General features: G+C 40.3%; 1 protein-coding gene across 3 annotated transcripts in view; it reads right to left on the bottom strand.

The window, feature by feature from the left end:
* ctif (CBP80/20-dependent translation initiation factor) overlaps nucleotides 1-8,831 on the bottom strand; it is a 41,350-nt gene extending 32,519 nt beyond the window's left edge. Inside the window, exons 1-7 of one of the 3 annotated variants that reach the window (XM_077497249.1) lie at nucleotides 8,468-8,831; nucleotides 3,962-4,199; nucleotides 2,885-2,962; nucleotides 2,684-2,806; nucleotides 2,508-2,581; nucleotides 1,831-1,935; nucleotides 1,639-1,717 (exon numbers count right to left, since the gene is read on the bottom strand). In XM_077497249.1, the coding sequence (XP_077353375.1) occupies nucleotides 1,639-1,717; nucleotides 1,831-1,935; nucleotides 2,508-2,581; nucleotides 2,684-2,806; nucleotides 2,885-2,962; nucleotides 3,962-4,138 (636 nt within the window). In that variant the 5' untranslated portion in view covers nucleotides 4,139-4,199; nucleotides 8,468-8,831. Of the gene's footprint in view, nucleotides 1-1,638; nucleotides 1,718-1,830; nucleotides 1,936-2,507; nucleotides 2,582-2,683; nucleotides 2,807-2,884; nucleotides 2,963-3,961; nucleotides 4,200-4,282; nucleotides 5,933-8,467 lie in introns of those variants that run through there. The other 2 variants (XM_077497247.1, XM_077497248.1) reach the window with 2 other exon arrangements.
* Nucleotides 8,832-15,124: the final 6,293 nt, after the last annotated feature.

The raw sequence follows: 15,124 nt of genomic DNA, 5'->3' as shown, positions 1-15,124 counted from the left end.
GCACAGGGGCCAGGCAGTCTGCGACACATCTCAGCTCCGGGCTGCCGCTTTGTTCCCGGGCCAGAGAGCGGATATGTCCTCAATGACTGCTCTCACTTAACCTTCCCTCTCTGCTGCCTTTCATTCTTTTATGGCATTGTAATCTTCTCCCTGACAGGGCCGTGCAACAAAACTGCTTAAGGCACCAAAAAATTTTACAGCAGTAGGTCTGTGTGGTCATTTGGAATTGCAGGTTATATTTTCCTTGGTGTGGCTTTGTGTGAAACTTCCAGGCAACAGGGTTTCATATGGTCTAGGAACAACTAGGTAGGTCTTGCTCTAAGCCATTATGCTGTCATATACCTGTACATGTATTACTGCTTTTAGTATGACATAACTGAAATTTATGGGACAAAGCAAAAATTGTTAGTTACTATAGATCATTGAAGGAAGGGAAGACCAAGAGTCCCATGGTCTAATGTTGGCATACCCAATTCTACGCACACGTGAGGTCAGCCCCATCTTTCTTGTCGGTCCGACATGAATAACTGGAAATAGAATTCTTGGCTCGTGATCTATACAATGAGGAAGCCATCCTTAACAGTGCGAGCGGGCCAGTCTTGGCTCAAAATGCCACAGTGCATAAAGACAACGATGACACAGAGGCTGAGAGGGGAAGGAAAGGGGAGCGAGTGGAAGACATTCTGGCTTGGACAGCGAGAAAGGAAGAGAGGGTGACATTGGTGAACGGAGTCTACTGAAGACACCATAGCCAAAAACAAATCACCTTTGGAAAACACAATGCTAGCTGTTTGATGATAGTAGTAACACATCTGCAAAAGCAGTTTTACACATTTGGCTCACTTGTTGACACTATCTTCAGGAAGACATTACTTCAGGAAGACATTAGCTTGAAAATCCACTCACAGGAAGTGCAGAAGCGCATGGGCAACAAACTCAGTTTCTCTGATTTTGACAATTATAGGTACCATATCTTTCGGACGCTAAACCACTTTTTTTCCCCATAGTTTGGCCAGTGTTACAAATTATACTCACTCTGGCATGACTTAAATAGCTTGAACTGGCACCCTAATTGCCCATTCCCTATTGTGTTGACTTTCTGTGCATTAATACTGTCTTGCTGCCAGTAGTAATGATGAAAGCTGTGCATAAATATCTCTTGTTCAGGTTCTAGTAACAAAAGCCAAATTTGCCATTAGTACATCAGTCTCATTGGCTGGCTCACTTGTATGTGCCATGGCTGGCAGCTAAAACGGGGCTGATTTTCAGAGTGTACTCTAACTATTTTTTATGAAATCATGTCACAAACATGTTATTGAGCACATGGGCACCGTTGTGAAAAAGAATTGTGAAAAAAATACCTATGTTAAATGGACCTTATGTTGTACACACAGAGAACCACCAGGAGGCAGTGGTGCATTTTGGACACGTGTACTGTTCACCACAGTTCAGCAAGGAGCCACCAGGTGTCACCAGAGGTTTATTTATAGCCAGCCTCTCTACAACTGGAGGTTAGTATTTTTCCTCCATGGTGTCAAGAAATATGTCAAGAGAACCTGCTGTATGGCTACAATAATTAATTAAATGTTTATATATTTTCTAACAAAAAACAAAACAATAAATAGGTCTGTAACTCACGGAGCACAGATGGGGCAGGAACTTCTCTATGTCATTCAAGTCTAAGCAGTCGTCTTCCTCAAACTTGTTTTTGCACATCCTGAAAACAGGGGAAAAAAGGACAATGAATTAACACCACAGAGATTACATCACGATGGAAATGGCAATACAAAACAAACGGCAAATATTTGAGCACAAAATGGCGGATCATACCCCTCTCGGTCGATGTGCGGCAGGTGCTTTGGCATAGCTCTTGTGTGTTTCCTGTGGAAATGACTTAAGTCTAACTTCTCTGGCTGGACATCCCAACCTGTACCCCTGCAACCCACAGAAATACATGAGAAAAAATATATACAGTATAGTGGGGGAAAAAAAACAAAAAACATAAAAACAATGACCCCAAAATTAATCTATGTTGTACATGAAGAAACAGGCGAAATTGGGGGGACAACCTCCCCCCCAAAATAATAATTTAAAAAATAAGGGGGGGGGGGGGGGTCAAAGAATCCACAGGTATGTGATCCCGCGTAGGACGAACCACAAGTCTGCGGGGGTGCACAGTATATAATGTAACTACTACGTAGTACATACTGCCTGTCGAATAAGACTTCCACCTATTTTTCTCCCTTGTTGCTCTTCTGCATAAACGACACTGGCTTGACAAGCTACAATACTTCAACCTAGGTAATATCAATGGCATGTGAAAGCCCCCTTTAAAACAAAACTTGACATAATAAAAATAAATACACCAGCACCTTTTTAAAATTCCAGTTAAGCTGCAATTATTTTATATATAAAGAGCACAAAATTGGTGGACAGACTTATTCGGCAAATTTTCACATTTTGGGGGGCATTTGTAGAATATGAATTAAGCAAAACAATCCACGTACCCGCGCGAGTCCATTGTGTTAGCCGCCCAAATGTCTGTGCCTAGGATGTCAAAGGAGACATCTTTGTTTCCATTCTAAAATGCAAACAACAGAAAGGGGAAAAACACAACTTACATCATCAAGATGTGACATACTGTAGCTTAAAAACACAGACAAGACATAATTTGAGTTAGCACCTTGGCGGATCCTTTGAACTGGTTGTTTCGACCCCTGCTGCCAGATCGAGAGCCGGAACCCGGTCTAGACCCAGAGCTGGGCCTGGACCCTGAACTGCCGTTACTGCTGTGCTCCCAATCATCCTGCACAGGGATGGGAAGAGAATGTTTCTGTTGAATCCTGCTGGGCGAGAAGGCCAACTCCCACCCTACAGAACTCACACTTACTGGCTTGGAGGAATTCCTCCCCTGTGACGACGTCCAGCTGCCATCTTTGTAGTCATTGCAGTTGTCCGTCCACTGGAAGAGAATTACACCAATTACTCAAGTGCTGGTATATTACCGTACATATATTAACTACACCAAAATAAATAAATCAATAAATTAATTAATTAATTAATGTTTTTTTTTTAAATCCTTTTTGCTTTTTCTTTGGCATTTTGTGTTTTGTTTTTATGAATGAAGTGACCATGGAACCAGAAATATTCCCTATGACATAGGAACACTAAGTATTACATTAGTAAAATGTTATTTTTCTAACCTTTCTTACTACTGTTTAACAAAAGGCTATTGGAATCTGATTATTTTTTTATCTTTTATTTTTTTTAATTGAAAATCGAGCCGAATCGAATCGTTCCACTTTTAAATATTTGGAGAGAGGTAAATCTCAGAAGGTCACATTTACAGTACGTACTGACAGGTTCATTCAAATTATGTAAAATAACGACAAAAGAATTGCATCAAATCCTCTTCGTGAGCCATACCATATATTGAATCAAATCGAAATCACACCGAGTCGACCCGAACCAAATTGTTCCACTTTCAAATTGAACGTCCTTAAAAAGTGTTCCCCACCCCAGGTATCCAAAACCGTATCAAATCGTCATTTGTGCACACCCCTAAGCAGTACCTATAAAAAGGCACACGGCAACAATATCGTTTGGCAAACACCTTCCTAACGTGGAGCTGCTCCTGCCAGGAAAGTTGTTCTGACACATGCTCCGTTTCATTCAGTTATCTAACTTCAGAAGTCTCATCATAACGAAAAGCAAAGCATACCGTAAACATGCGGTGTTTTATGAAGAAATCATATTGTAACTTGATCACATGCAAGCTATCTTAAATTTAAATGTAGTTAGAAGAAATGCAATTATATACACACTTGAACCTCTCACTTGTTCATTTATTGTTGTTGTTAAACCCTCATCTCCAAATGCCTTGGCCTTTTGTGGATTTTAAAATAGGGCACTGCTGCTTATAAAGTGCCACTGCCATTCATTGATGAAATAATGTGCTAACCTGTGGCACCTTCCCACCATCTTCCAGGTCCAAGTCACCGTCGACCTTGTCTCCCAGCAGCCCTTGCACCTGGTACTCCAGCACGTAGCTGTCGATGAAGCGCTCCAGCTCCTCGATCTCCTGCGAGCGCGTACTGCCGGCTTCGGATGACGCCGACGCTACTGATGAGCTTTCCATGACAACCGAGGCGGCGGCGGCGGGTGGGTGGCGAGGAGAGATAGGTGGGGAGGAAAGTGACCTAAGTGGTAATACGAGAGCAGAGTCAACAGCAGGAGGATATCATATATTTCCTGTAAAAAATAACAACGGCAAAGCTCTCACCTCAAGATCTGAAAACAACGCATCACATTACTGCTATCGACGAGCATCCATACACGCACCATCTTTTCACAACAGCCTTGACAGTTCTGAATGTTACATCAAAACCATCATGTACCCCTCTGCTACTGTCAACATCCTCACTTGCCTCTCTGGTAGTTTTTCCGCCTCATTTCACCGCCACTCCGCCCACCCTCCTGTCAGGGTTGTTGTGTGCCATCACCTGACCCCCCGGCCCTCGCCGCTAAGCACCTTTACATCACAGCTTTGATCAGTGGCCATGCAAAGAGGATTTATCCCCATGGAGCATGCGGCGTGCTCTCTACTGATGCCTGATCACTCGCTGGGGAGTCCACGGCATTTGTCTGGCTAGTGGCTAGTGGCCTAGGAGTGACAAAGAGTATATTTTTGACAACACTTCAAGTCAATGACAGTGTTTGTATTAAAAACAGAGTACAGGGTTAATTTACAGAAGCCAAAAAGTCTCGCGTTACAGGTCCACGGAATGTCTGACTCACTCACAAGTGTTTTCATTTCGTATTTGTGCATTCAGTAAATGGTTAAAAGTGCATTGCTGGTTAAAAGTGCATAGCAGATTGCACCAGCAGCACCTCTGTTTTTTCACTACATTCGATCGACCACAGATCTGAAGCTGGCTCGTAATTCAATATAGACACACAACACAAAACAATTACTCAAAACTCAAAAAAATCTTAAATTAGGCCCTCAGAAGGGCCCACCCCCCAAAAAAAATCAGCCAGTCAGATTCTTTCATAACCCTGCAGATTTGAACATATCAAAATGTTAATTGCTTAAACACCGAATAATTCAGAATAAACCAGCATCTTAATCCTAGTATGTGAGGCCTACACATTAATGCTAAATGAGTAGCCTCCGCATTATTTTTGCATAGAGTTGATATTTTTAATAACTGTATATACAGCCTAGTCATATGTCCTTTACTTGTAGGCTACAAAAACTGCCACAGGACAAAATGCTGCCAATTGATATTGACCTGACCATGAAATCCAATTTGCAATATTTATCCCAAACTGTGTGTTTTTCTTTTAGCTGTATACCCTAAAACAACACCGCCACTTGTCTGGTAGCCTTAAGATGCCGATGGTTACATAACAAGCAGACATAAAGAAGCATAAGCCAGGAGCTAAAACAGTGGGAATGCAAGTCAGGGTTCCCACCACATCCAGTGAAGGCATCTTAATACATCTAATCTGGTCTACTACAGACTGGCTGTCTTAATCTCACACAGCAGGTTTACACCGAATTTGTCGTAGGCTACTCTATTTCCGAGAGCAGGGTCACAACGAGGGTTGTCGCTGTTTGCTGACAGTAACAGCCTGTATCTAACTGAGTTAGTAAATTAAGATATTATGACGCTTTTATTGCGTTGATTTCTTGCTTAACGTACTAGTTTAAAAGCCACGTTAAAAATGGGACAGGCGTGGTGATGTGCTGTCAATTAAGTTCCTCCACATCATTTGCCAAAAATTCTTGTTGGATTGATCTTCTCCATGTTGTTTTTGGTCAACTTCTGCCTCTCTTTGCTTGTGGATTCCAATTTCATTCTCGATGAGCTATTTTTGCTCTTGGTTTCCTTCAACTGGACTGAATACATGAGGGGGTAAAGAGTAGCCTGCATTGCGTATGCCACATGGGAGTAAAAAGGGGGCAGACTTGCTTGTGTATGGGGATGCTTGCATATGTTTGTGTACACAATAGTCTTTTGTCTCCGAGTGGCACAGAGCACTGTCAGTACAACTATTTTTGCCATGTAGCACACACCCACAATCAAAACACAAAAGCTGTATCAAACTGATGTCTTTTATAAAGTGGTAAGTTTAGCCTTTATCAAAGCAAGCAAGTGCCAGTAGTGGTCATGGTTTGGTCATATAATGACAAAACAAATAATGCCACAGACAAAAGCTAAGCTACAATAAGACCACAACAATGAGCGTGGAGCTATGCTAAGCTAAATGCATCATTGTTTTCAGTGGTGGCCTCCCTAAGCTCTTTCACACAAAGATCCCACATTAGTTTGAGCTGCAATAGAAACCTGGGATTTATCCGACTTTGCATTTCACACAAAATGCAGTGAAGGTGGTTATTGCCGCAAACCATGTCAAACAGCGACACAACATCATTCAATCAGATAATTACATGATGATTAGGTGCCAATAAAATACCTGAGAGAGCGGTACACAAGATGGGATAAGTGAGTGTCAGGGTGTTAAATGTCGCACCCTTGTCAAAACTTGACGGTATTCCCTTGCATGTAGGCTCCGTCACGCTAGTGTTACAGCTCTGATACTACCTCCAAAACTAACTAAAATATTGCTTAAAATTGCTGGTTTGATGTCTTTGTGCCACGGAAAAGAGGTAAAAAATAAATGTTTTAAAAAAATGCGAGCCTACCAGATTGCTGCCCCCCCCCCCCCCCCCCCTACTTTTTTTTTTTTTAACAAATTAACATATCACAATAAAAGAAAAAAGAAAATCACAGTAAAATGTTCTGCCTGTAATTCATTTCTTCATTGTTGTTCAATATTAAAGAACCAAAAAATAAGCTATTTTATTCATTATACATTTTTAAATTAAGGAGCCTTTAAAATAAGTTAATTTATTATATTTTTTAATTAATCAGCTATCAGAATTTTATTGTGTCAAACATCAGAATCTGCATCAGCATAAAAAATTCTGTATTGGTTGGGTCTTACAACATTCCAGAACAGGAAAAAGGCGGCAAAGTTAGGTCCTTTATGGGAAGTGAAAAAGGCAAAAATAAAACTGACGGGTTGACTTCAACTGTCCATTTCGTTTAGGTGCCCTTCCCACAGAGCAACAACTTAGCATAAAATGCCAAATGTATCACTCTTTTGAACACAAATTGTTTTTAAAAGAAAAACACTTTATTTAGGTGACCCCAGCCAACTTGCTGGACAATTTCCCATCGTCCAACACCGGACCAAAACTCGTGTCACAGAACGCCGTCAGAGCAGGGTAAATCAGTGATGATCGCACACACTGAAGGTGAGGATGAAATAGGGATTCATGTCAAAAAATCCGAACTATCCATTTAAGTAATGATGAGTGATGGAGTTAATATGATCGACTTTCTACATTTTATAACGAAGAATAGCATTTAAATTTTGACAATTTAGAGGAAAATAATACAAAATTCTGTTAAAAAAAATAAATCGGTTGTTTTATTCACATTTCTAAATTGATTTGTGAATAATGATTAAATTTAGCTATATTCTATTGCTAATTGCTGAAAAATGGAAAAAGAAATATACTGTTTTTTATAGCAATATAACACAATATTTTTGGGGTCTTGCAAAATCAGTCAAAATACAGTAAAACAGCCAGGAGCGAAGAGGTTGCTTCATGGAAAATGGCTGGGAGTGAATGAGTTTTAAGAGCCATCTAGTGAACTAATAATTCATTTAATGTAATGTGGCATGCAGTGGCACTTACACTTTTTGCATTTGCCTGCTATAGTCATTCCTTGTGACAAGAATCCAAGGAATGTTACAAGCATGTGAAGCCATACTTTTAGGCAGATGATGAGATGGTTTATTCAAGTTAGGTGACGGATTGCGAGCACACCATTTAATCTTAAGAAATGTTCGTCCAGTCCTGCTACTGTCAAATAAAGTCACTGAGCAAAAAAAGGGGGGGGGGGGGGGGGGGGGGGGGGGGGGGCAATTCCCATCAAAACAAACCCGTCAGTATCATTGTCTCTACTGTACCATAACCACGCCCATATTGCCAGAAAAGCTACATCCGTTAGCCACGAGCTTTAGCATCCCACAACACCTTTACAACAACAACAACAATAACAACAAAACTATAACGTTAACAAAACCGCCAAGTCGAGGCACAGACGAAGGTAAAATCCACCAACTGAGTCAACACACGGGAGGAACACAGCATTGCTGACCTGACGCCAACTTTGCGGCTAACCAGCCGGCTAATGCTAACGACCGCAAGACAACAAGAGCGCACATTATGGATTTAAAATCACACTATTAGCCTGACAGTAAATGTCATAGCATAAGAAGACTCCAAGAAGATGACATTTAACACGTCAGCTTTGTTATGTGTGCTTGTAAGCGCCGGACTAAACAACAGACACATACACCGGCTTATAATGAGATTAATGCTCACCCGAATTGAGAATGTGTCTCTAAAACCCGGGTTCACCTCCTTCTCGTGTCAAACATTCCGCGCCATGAGTGTTTTTGTTTTAAAAAAAAGGAAATAAGTGTATAAAAAAGGGGAGCGGGTTAGCTATGGTGTTAATGACAACGTAGAAAAACCGGAGAGGAAAAAGGGAATGCAGGAATGTGACGTCTGGTCCGGTTTGCTGGCAGTGTTGACACGTGCAAGCCGGAGAGTGTGCATCATGGGAAATGTAGTCAATGGACAACGCCAGAATCTTGACGGGCGAACGCCTAACAAAAATCCCAGCAACCCTCCCAATTCATGAAAACTGACCATTTTAGAGTCGCCGTTTATATTTGACCTGAGGCACACGTGTGCAATAATTATGCTGCCTAATCAACCTCTTGATATGCCACACGCGGGGTCAATAGATTATTTTGGCAAAGGAGAAGTGCTCACTAACAGATTTAGACAGATTTGTGAGCAACATTTAAGACAAATAAACCTTTTGAATACATGGACAAAAAAAATGTTAGATTTTTATTTATTTATTTATTTATTTATTTATAGTTCCACTCATGGAAATGGAAGCAAAAACAAAAGTGTTTCATTGATGCTTTTGTTCTGTACATGATTAAAAAATAAGCAGAGATAATAGGTTAAATTAAATACACCATTGTGAGGGAAAAATAATGTATTGTGGTTGACATTTACTACTTGTATGATATTACTAATATGAAATCAACACTTAGTTGTTATTTTATACACTTTTGCAGACATCCAATACTGTATTGTACATGTCTAATTTTAGAGAAAGGTCTTTGGATTATGTAGGTGTACATAATTAAATGGTAAAGTGAATCATAATAGAAAAGATGCTGTAGTGTACACACTTCAGAAGCACTAAAATATGTAATCATGACCCCTTGTGGACCCTATGAGAAATGGAGCTTGCTCAAAAGAACCAACGATGCTGCATATAAGCACTTAGCTCTGTAACACGTGTAAAAATTAGTTAATTGCTCTTAAACATGAACAGAAACGATAATGTGGTGACATCTTGGCCTTGACCTACATTCATTACTGCTTGTATAAGGTGAGTCTTTTCACATAAAGTCTAAAAGCAACTCATTTGTAACTGTGCATTCACACCTATGGAGAATTTAGCGTTTTCAATGAACCTACATACATTTTTGGAATGTCGGCGTGCCGAAGAACCCAAACAAGCATGGGGAAACCATGCAAGACCCTATCTCGGATTCAAACCTCCAACCTCAAAACTGTGAAGAAGGCATTTGTGCTTATACCACTTGTGCCGCCCTTCATAGTAAACAAACATGCATGACATAGAAGTAGCTATTTTTCATTGCTCCTCAGGCCGAGGGATTGTACCACCAAGGCACCAATTAGCAGCGATGATATTTCCGTGTGCCTGTGGCTGCAACTTCGTGCGTTATAAAAGGCAAGACCACAAACATGAACTTGAGACTGCACGCCGCTCCTGAGGTCACAGCCTCTTCCCACACAACACTGTCATCTGCCTTTTTTTCCTATTCTCACATACATACGCACAAAAAAATATGTATATGTAACAAAATAGTTCATTAGGCCTCATGTTGCAGTGTTGCAATGCAGTTTGACTGTGGCGTGTGTCTGTGTGGGCAGCGACTGCCCACAGACAAATGGGCCCGGAGCCATGTTGTTGAGTAACAAAAACAATGTTAGATTCGCAGCCAGTAGGTGGGGGCAGCACACAAGCTGAGAGATAGCGCACTGTATCGAATACAATACAACATACTCCAGTGGGTGTCAGCTCATTATATCATCATCATTACAAAACATGTGGCACGACAGAGCAGCTTCATGTGGAAAAAAACCCAAAACAAAAACATAATAAATCTCACACACATGCAACCGAAACATCATAAACTGTACAAGGGGGTGGGGGGTGGGGGTAGTTTGGGGGGGGGGGGGCAATGTCCTTCAAAAAATAATACAAATAATTTAATTGATAATCCCACCAGCCACAACATTAGGTAACACTTCAACAATCTATCACAAACGTGTACAATATGCTCAAAATTCACAATTAATGCGAACACAAACCTCCATCAAAGGCAAACAGCAATCCCTTTACGTCACTGTATTTAGAATTTGGTGAAACGTGCTGCTATACATAAAGCAGTAAAGCTCCTGCTACCACGACTTCTTCTACTACTACTGCTACTACTACTACTACAACTACTTCTACTGCTAATAATAATAATAATAATAATGACAAATAATAATAATATTTAAATGTATATTTATATCATTTGCACGTTATTAAAATGTGGTAAACTGATCAAATTTCTCACTCTCCCCCAAATTGACACATTTTACCACGTGACATGGTCTAATTAAGTAAATTCAAATGATTTTTTGTTAGGGTACAAGTTGATCAAATCTAAAAAAAAAAGGAAAATGTTTAAAAAGTAATTGTAAAATGTCCCCCCCAAAAAGAGAAATCCTGAAAAATTACCATAAAATGTCCGCAACATTGCCAAAAAGGTGTGAAAATTGATTTTAAGAAAAGGCAGGAAAGAAAATGTTCAAAAAGTAACTATAAGATGTCCAAAAACAAGAAGGAATCCTGAAGATTACCATAAGAGTCCACAAAATTGCCCCCCCAAAAAAGCGACAATAGTGATAGCAAAAAAAAAGGCAGAAAATTAGCATAATATACTTTTTAAAATTGTCAAAAATGTAAGAAATTTGATAGGAAGGGCAGAAAAGTCTAAAAATACGAAGTCTGAATAATTACAAAAAAAAATCTCAAAACTCAAGATTAATGGTAGTAGAAAATGAATCTTAAAGTATTGGATGCTGCATATTTTTATGTTATGGTGTAGCTCAAATTAGCACTGTCTTGGTCCCTCAGTAAATTAAACTAACATTAACACGCCGTTTCCTTCATCACTATCTTCAAATATTTTGTGGCTCCAGACTAATTTTTGGTTATTTGGCCTAAAATGGCTTTTTGATAGTAAAAATTGCCGACCCATGTCCTAGAAAATGCTAACATCTCGGTAGATGCTGCTGTTTTGGTTAGCTAGGACACACATGCACACGAAATTGTGGAGTATGTTTGAGGCAACTGTAACCAGTTTGTTGCTGTTAAAAAAAACAAAAACAAAAAAAACCCTCTATGTTACATATAGTAATGCAACATGGTAAGGGGACTCATTTACAACTCGCCTAAGTCTAAAACACAACACAAGATAGTGATGCGATCACATGACCAATATGAACACAACATCCCTAATATGAGCTTTACGTCCACACTTTATCTGCTCCTTGGAAGTTGCAGGCCCAAAGCTCTTGACACCCGACAGTCCGACAGCCCCCTCCCGCTGAGTTAGTGCACCACAGTGGCGATGCCTTGCCTGCGTGTGCGCTCGAGCACCCGTTGAGTAGGTGGGTCTGCTGCGAGGCAGTGGGAGAGGTGGCAAAGGGGCAGATGGAACACAGAGGGAAGTTCAACCGGCAAACAGGAGGGAGGCTGGAAAGATGGGGGGGTTTGTGATGGCGGATACGTGCATGGGGGAGTTGAGGCTCTTGGGGTGGGGGGTGAAAATGATATCAGGTGCAGGGAGGACTACAGGAAGAGAGCATGGGAGGAAGGATACAGGGTGGGAGAGGTGACCTTCAACACGTGACAAAGGAAATGTTATACAGTTCCCACACATATCAGCTGACTTAAAAAGAAAAAAAAAAACTTTATTTGCAGAAAAACTCACAATATTTGCTATTTTCTGTCATTTACATTTCATGAAAGTAATAATTTTTCTGCTCTTCTAATTTCTAGTTACGGTAGATATAGTTAAAATAGCCACAAGATACTCGTATCAGACACCATCACGAGTACTGATACCTTGAAATAGACCTGCACATCACTACTAAAAATTATTATTAATTTTTTTGGGGCCAAAAATACTGTCTATAATTAATCTATGCTAGCTATCTACAAGTATGCTTGACTTAAAATTGTCAAGTTTTTATAAATACTCACAACTTCCCACTTCAACGTCAGAAGATTTGATTTGGATTTCATTTCCAGATCAAGATTCAAGTACGCGGTTTTCTTTTGTCTACTTATTTTCAGAGACGAGCCCTTCCATCTCTGTATTGGTCCCATTGTTGACGGATGCCCTTTAAGCGAGCGCTTTATAAATTGCCGAAAATGTGTCAACGACAGACCGGACAGAGAGACGGAAGTGACCACCTCTGATCATAATTGCAGTAACTAACCTGAGCACTTAATTTAATTCAACGCAGCTTGGCACACAGTTCGTAAGTTTGACCGCTCTGCCACAAGGTCCGGAAAGCTGATTTCAAATTCATTCATGTTGCTCTTCTTCCTTAGAATTGGTTATATTCATTCCAATTTGCTTTTCTTTCCTTTTGATTTGGAATTAAGAGTTAATAGTAAAATTATTTCAAATTAAATTACACGACAGGTAAATTTTTACTCGATTTTTGGCGCCCCCTGGAGTCCACGACGCACTTAGCATCTGCCTAAATTACCTAATGGGCGAGCGGGTCCTCACTTCTTGACGTCTCTGGGGTGCCCGCCAATCACAGGCTAAATTATGTGTATGTATAAATATTATATTGCCTGTTAAATAGACTTGTCAAAGAATTTGAGTTGGGGTTTTTTGTGTTCTGTTTTGTTTATAGGAATGAAAATTAAATATTAACCTGATTGGAATATTTTTGTCCCCTAATGAAGCATGTGTGGGTTGCATGTCAAGTAAAGAAAAGATATCAAACCTTGTATACACCAACCCTCTTGTTGTCCTATCAATTCATCTTTAGTGCTCTTGTTATCTTTTCTGCATGTGTATGAGTGCATGTAAGTGTGCAATGGGTATCATTATGAGTGTATAATTGTGTTTCCATGCACCTGTGTATGTGTGCGCGTGTATGTGTTCTGCATAGTAATTACACAGCAGTGGACCAGTGGTGGAGGACAGTAAATTAAGTGGAGAATGACTTAGAGCCCAAAGCGGTCATCGGGGTGGGATGCGCACTCAGAATAAACACTGTGTGTGCGTGCGTGAGCACACATGTCATAGCCAGTATGAAGTGGTGGGGAGAGAAATGTGTGCAGCCATAGAGGTCACGAAAAAAAATTGTATAGTTGCAGCCGCACACTTTTCTGCTATTAAAAAAAAAAAAAATAAAAAATCTCCGCAAAAGCCACAATGAAAGACGCATCTCACCATCGAAAAAAAGTTTGCACATTTTACGAGGCGGTCCGGCCTAGTGAAAGTGCAGCCATGGGCTATTTTTATGATAATGCATGCACAGTATTCCAAAATATTATAAATATTGTATTACAAAAGATGAATATTGTACCTTGATGCATTCATTTGTGATTAATTTCAGTCATCACCCCAAAATCTTGAAAATCCTTAACTATTTGCCTGATCACCTTGAACAGAGAGCTGGTATATAGAATTTTTTTTAATAAGTAGAAAATAAGAACGATCTATAATTTCTAGACTGATTAATTTCAGTGTGTTTATTAAATTAAAGTCAAAGAATTTCAAAGCGGCCCTTGCATGCTTTCATTTTTGAATGAAATGAAAGTCACTCTTCAAGTAAGCCTACACGTCAATCAGCATGTATTAAACTGTATCAAGTAGCGCCGAGTAGGTACCATGCAGTGGTTGTGTATTTTTTGACTTTCTTGATAAAGTTTAAAACAAAAAAATAATAAAATAACCGTACCTCCCCTCCTCCTCCATCGTGGAGTCATTTCTCTTTGGGCCAGTCGTAGGCCGAGTCGGTACCGCCCACGTGGTCGGGTCCGATTTGTCGCCCTCAAACCTGCAATTGTATTCAAGGCCAAATTTAGGGGTGGGAATGCAAGGGTGGGCTGTCTATGTGTCACACAACAAAGCTGCAGCTCGAGGGTGTAGCCCTCTCCCTTACATCCTCCCACCTAACCGCCTGGCATGGCCGACTTGTTTGTGCGTGCGTGTGTGAAGCAAGGTCCAAAACCCTCCCCACCCTCTGCTCCTCTCTGGCAGAGATTACACCCTCCCTCTCTTTCCTCCCCCCTCTGGGTGCTTTATTTGGAGACTTTCTCAGAGTCCCGTCTATAACGATGACCTTCACTGGCTCGCTCTCTCACTTTCCCCCATTTTTTATCTGTCTCGCTCGTCCTTTCTTCATCCTCATCCCACTCGTTTGGAGCGTTACCACTGACCAATGTTGGGAGAAATTCCATCACAGTCATGTATGGCTTTGTGCTTTTTGTCATTGGCTGGCTTTTCAGGCATTGTTCATGCAGTGTTGCTGTCTTAATGTCATAATGTTATTATAAACAGAAACAAGGATTACTTGAGGAGTCTGTTGACAATAAATTGTAATTTTTAGTAGGAATCTACTGTAATGTTGTGACTGGTCATGCAGTCAATGGGCAGTTTATATCGAAATCATTAAATCACCACCAGACATTAAGAGAAGCCCAGATCTGTAAACTGAGAAGAAGTTTGCCTGTTTAAATCCTGTATTTAAAAATAGCCTTTTCCTGAGTGAAAACGGCAGACCGGGCCTTTAATATTAACACTAATTGTAATTTGAGCAAATTTGTTATTTCAGGCGTGTGTA

This window comes from Festucalex cinctus, chromosome 15 (genome assembly GCF_051991245.1).
Source record: "Festucalex cinctus isolate MCC-2025b chromosome 15, RoL_Fcin_1.0, whole genome shotgun sequence".
NCBI classification, from domain to species: domain Eukaryota; kingdom Metazoa; phylum Chordata; class Actinopteri; order Syngnathiformes; family Syngnathidae; genus Festucalex; species Festucalex cinctus.
This window is presented reverse-complemented; position numbering and strand designations above follow the sequence as displayed.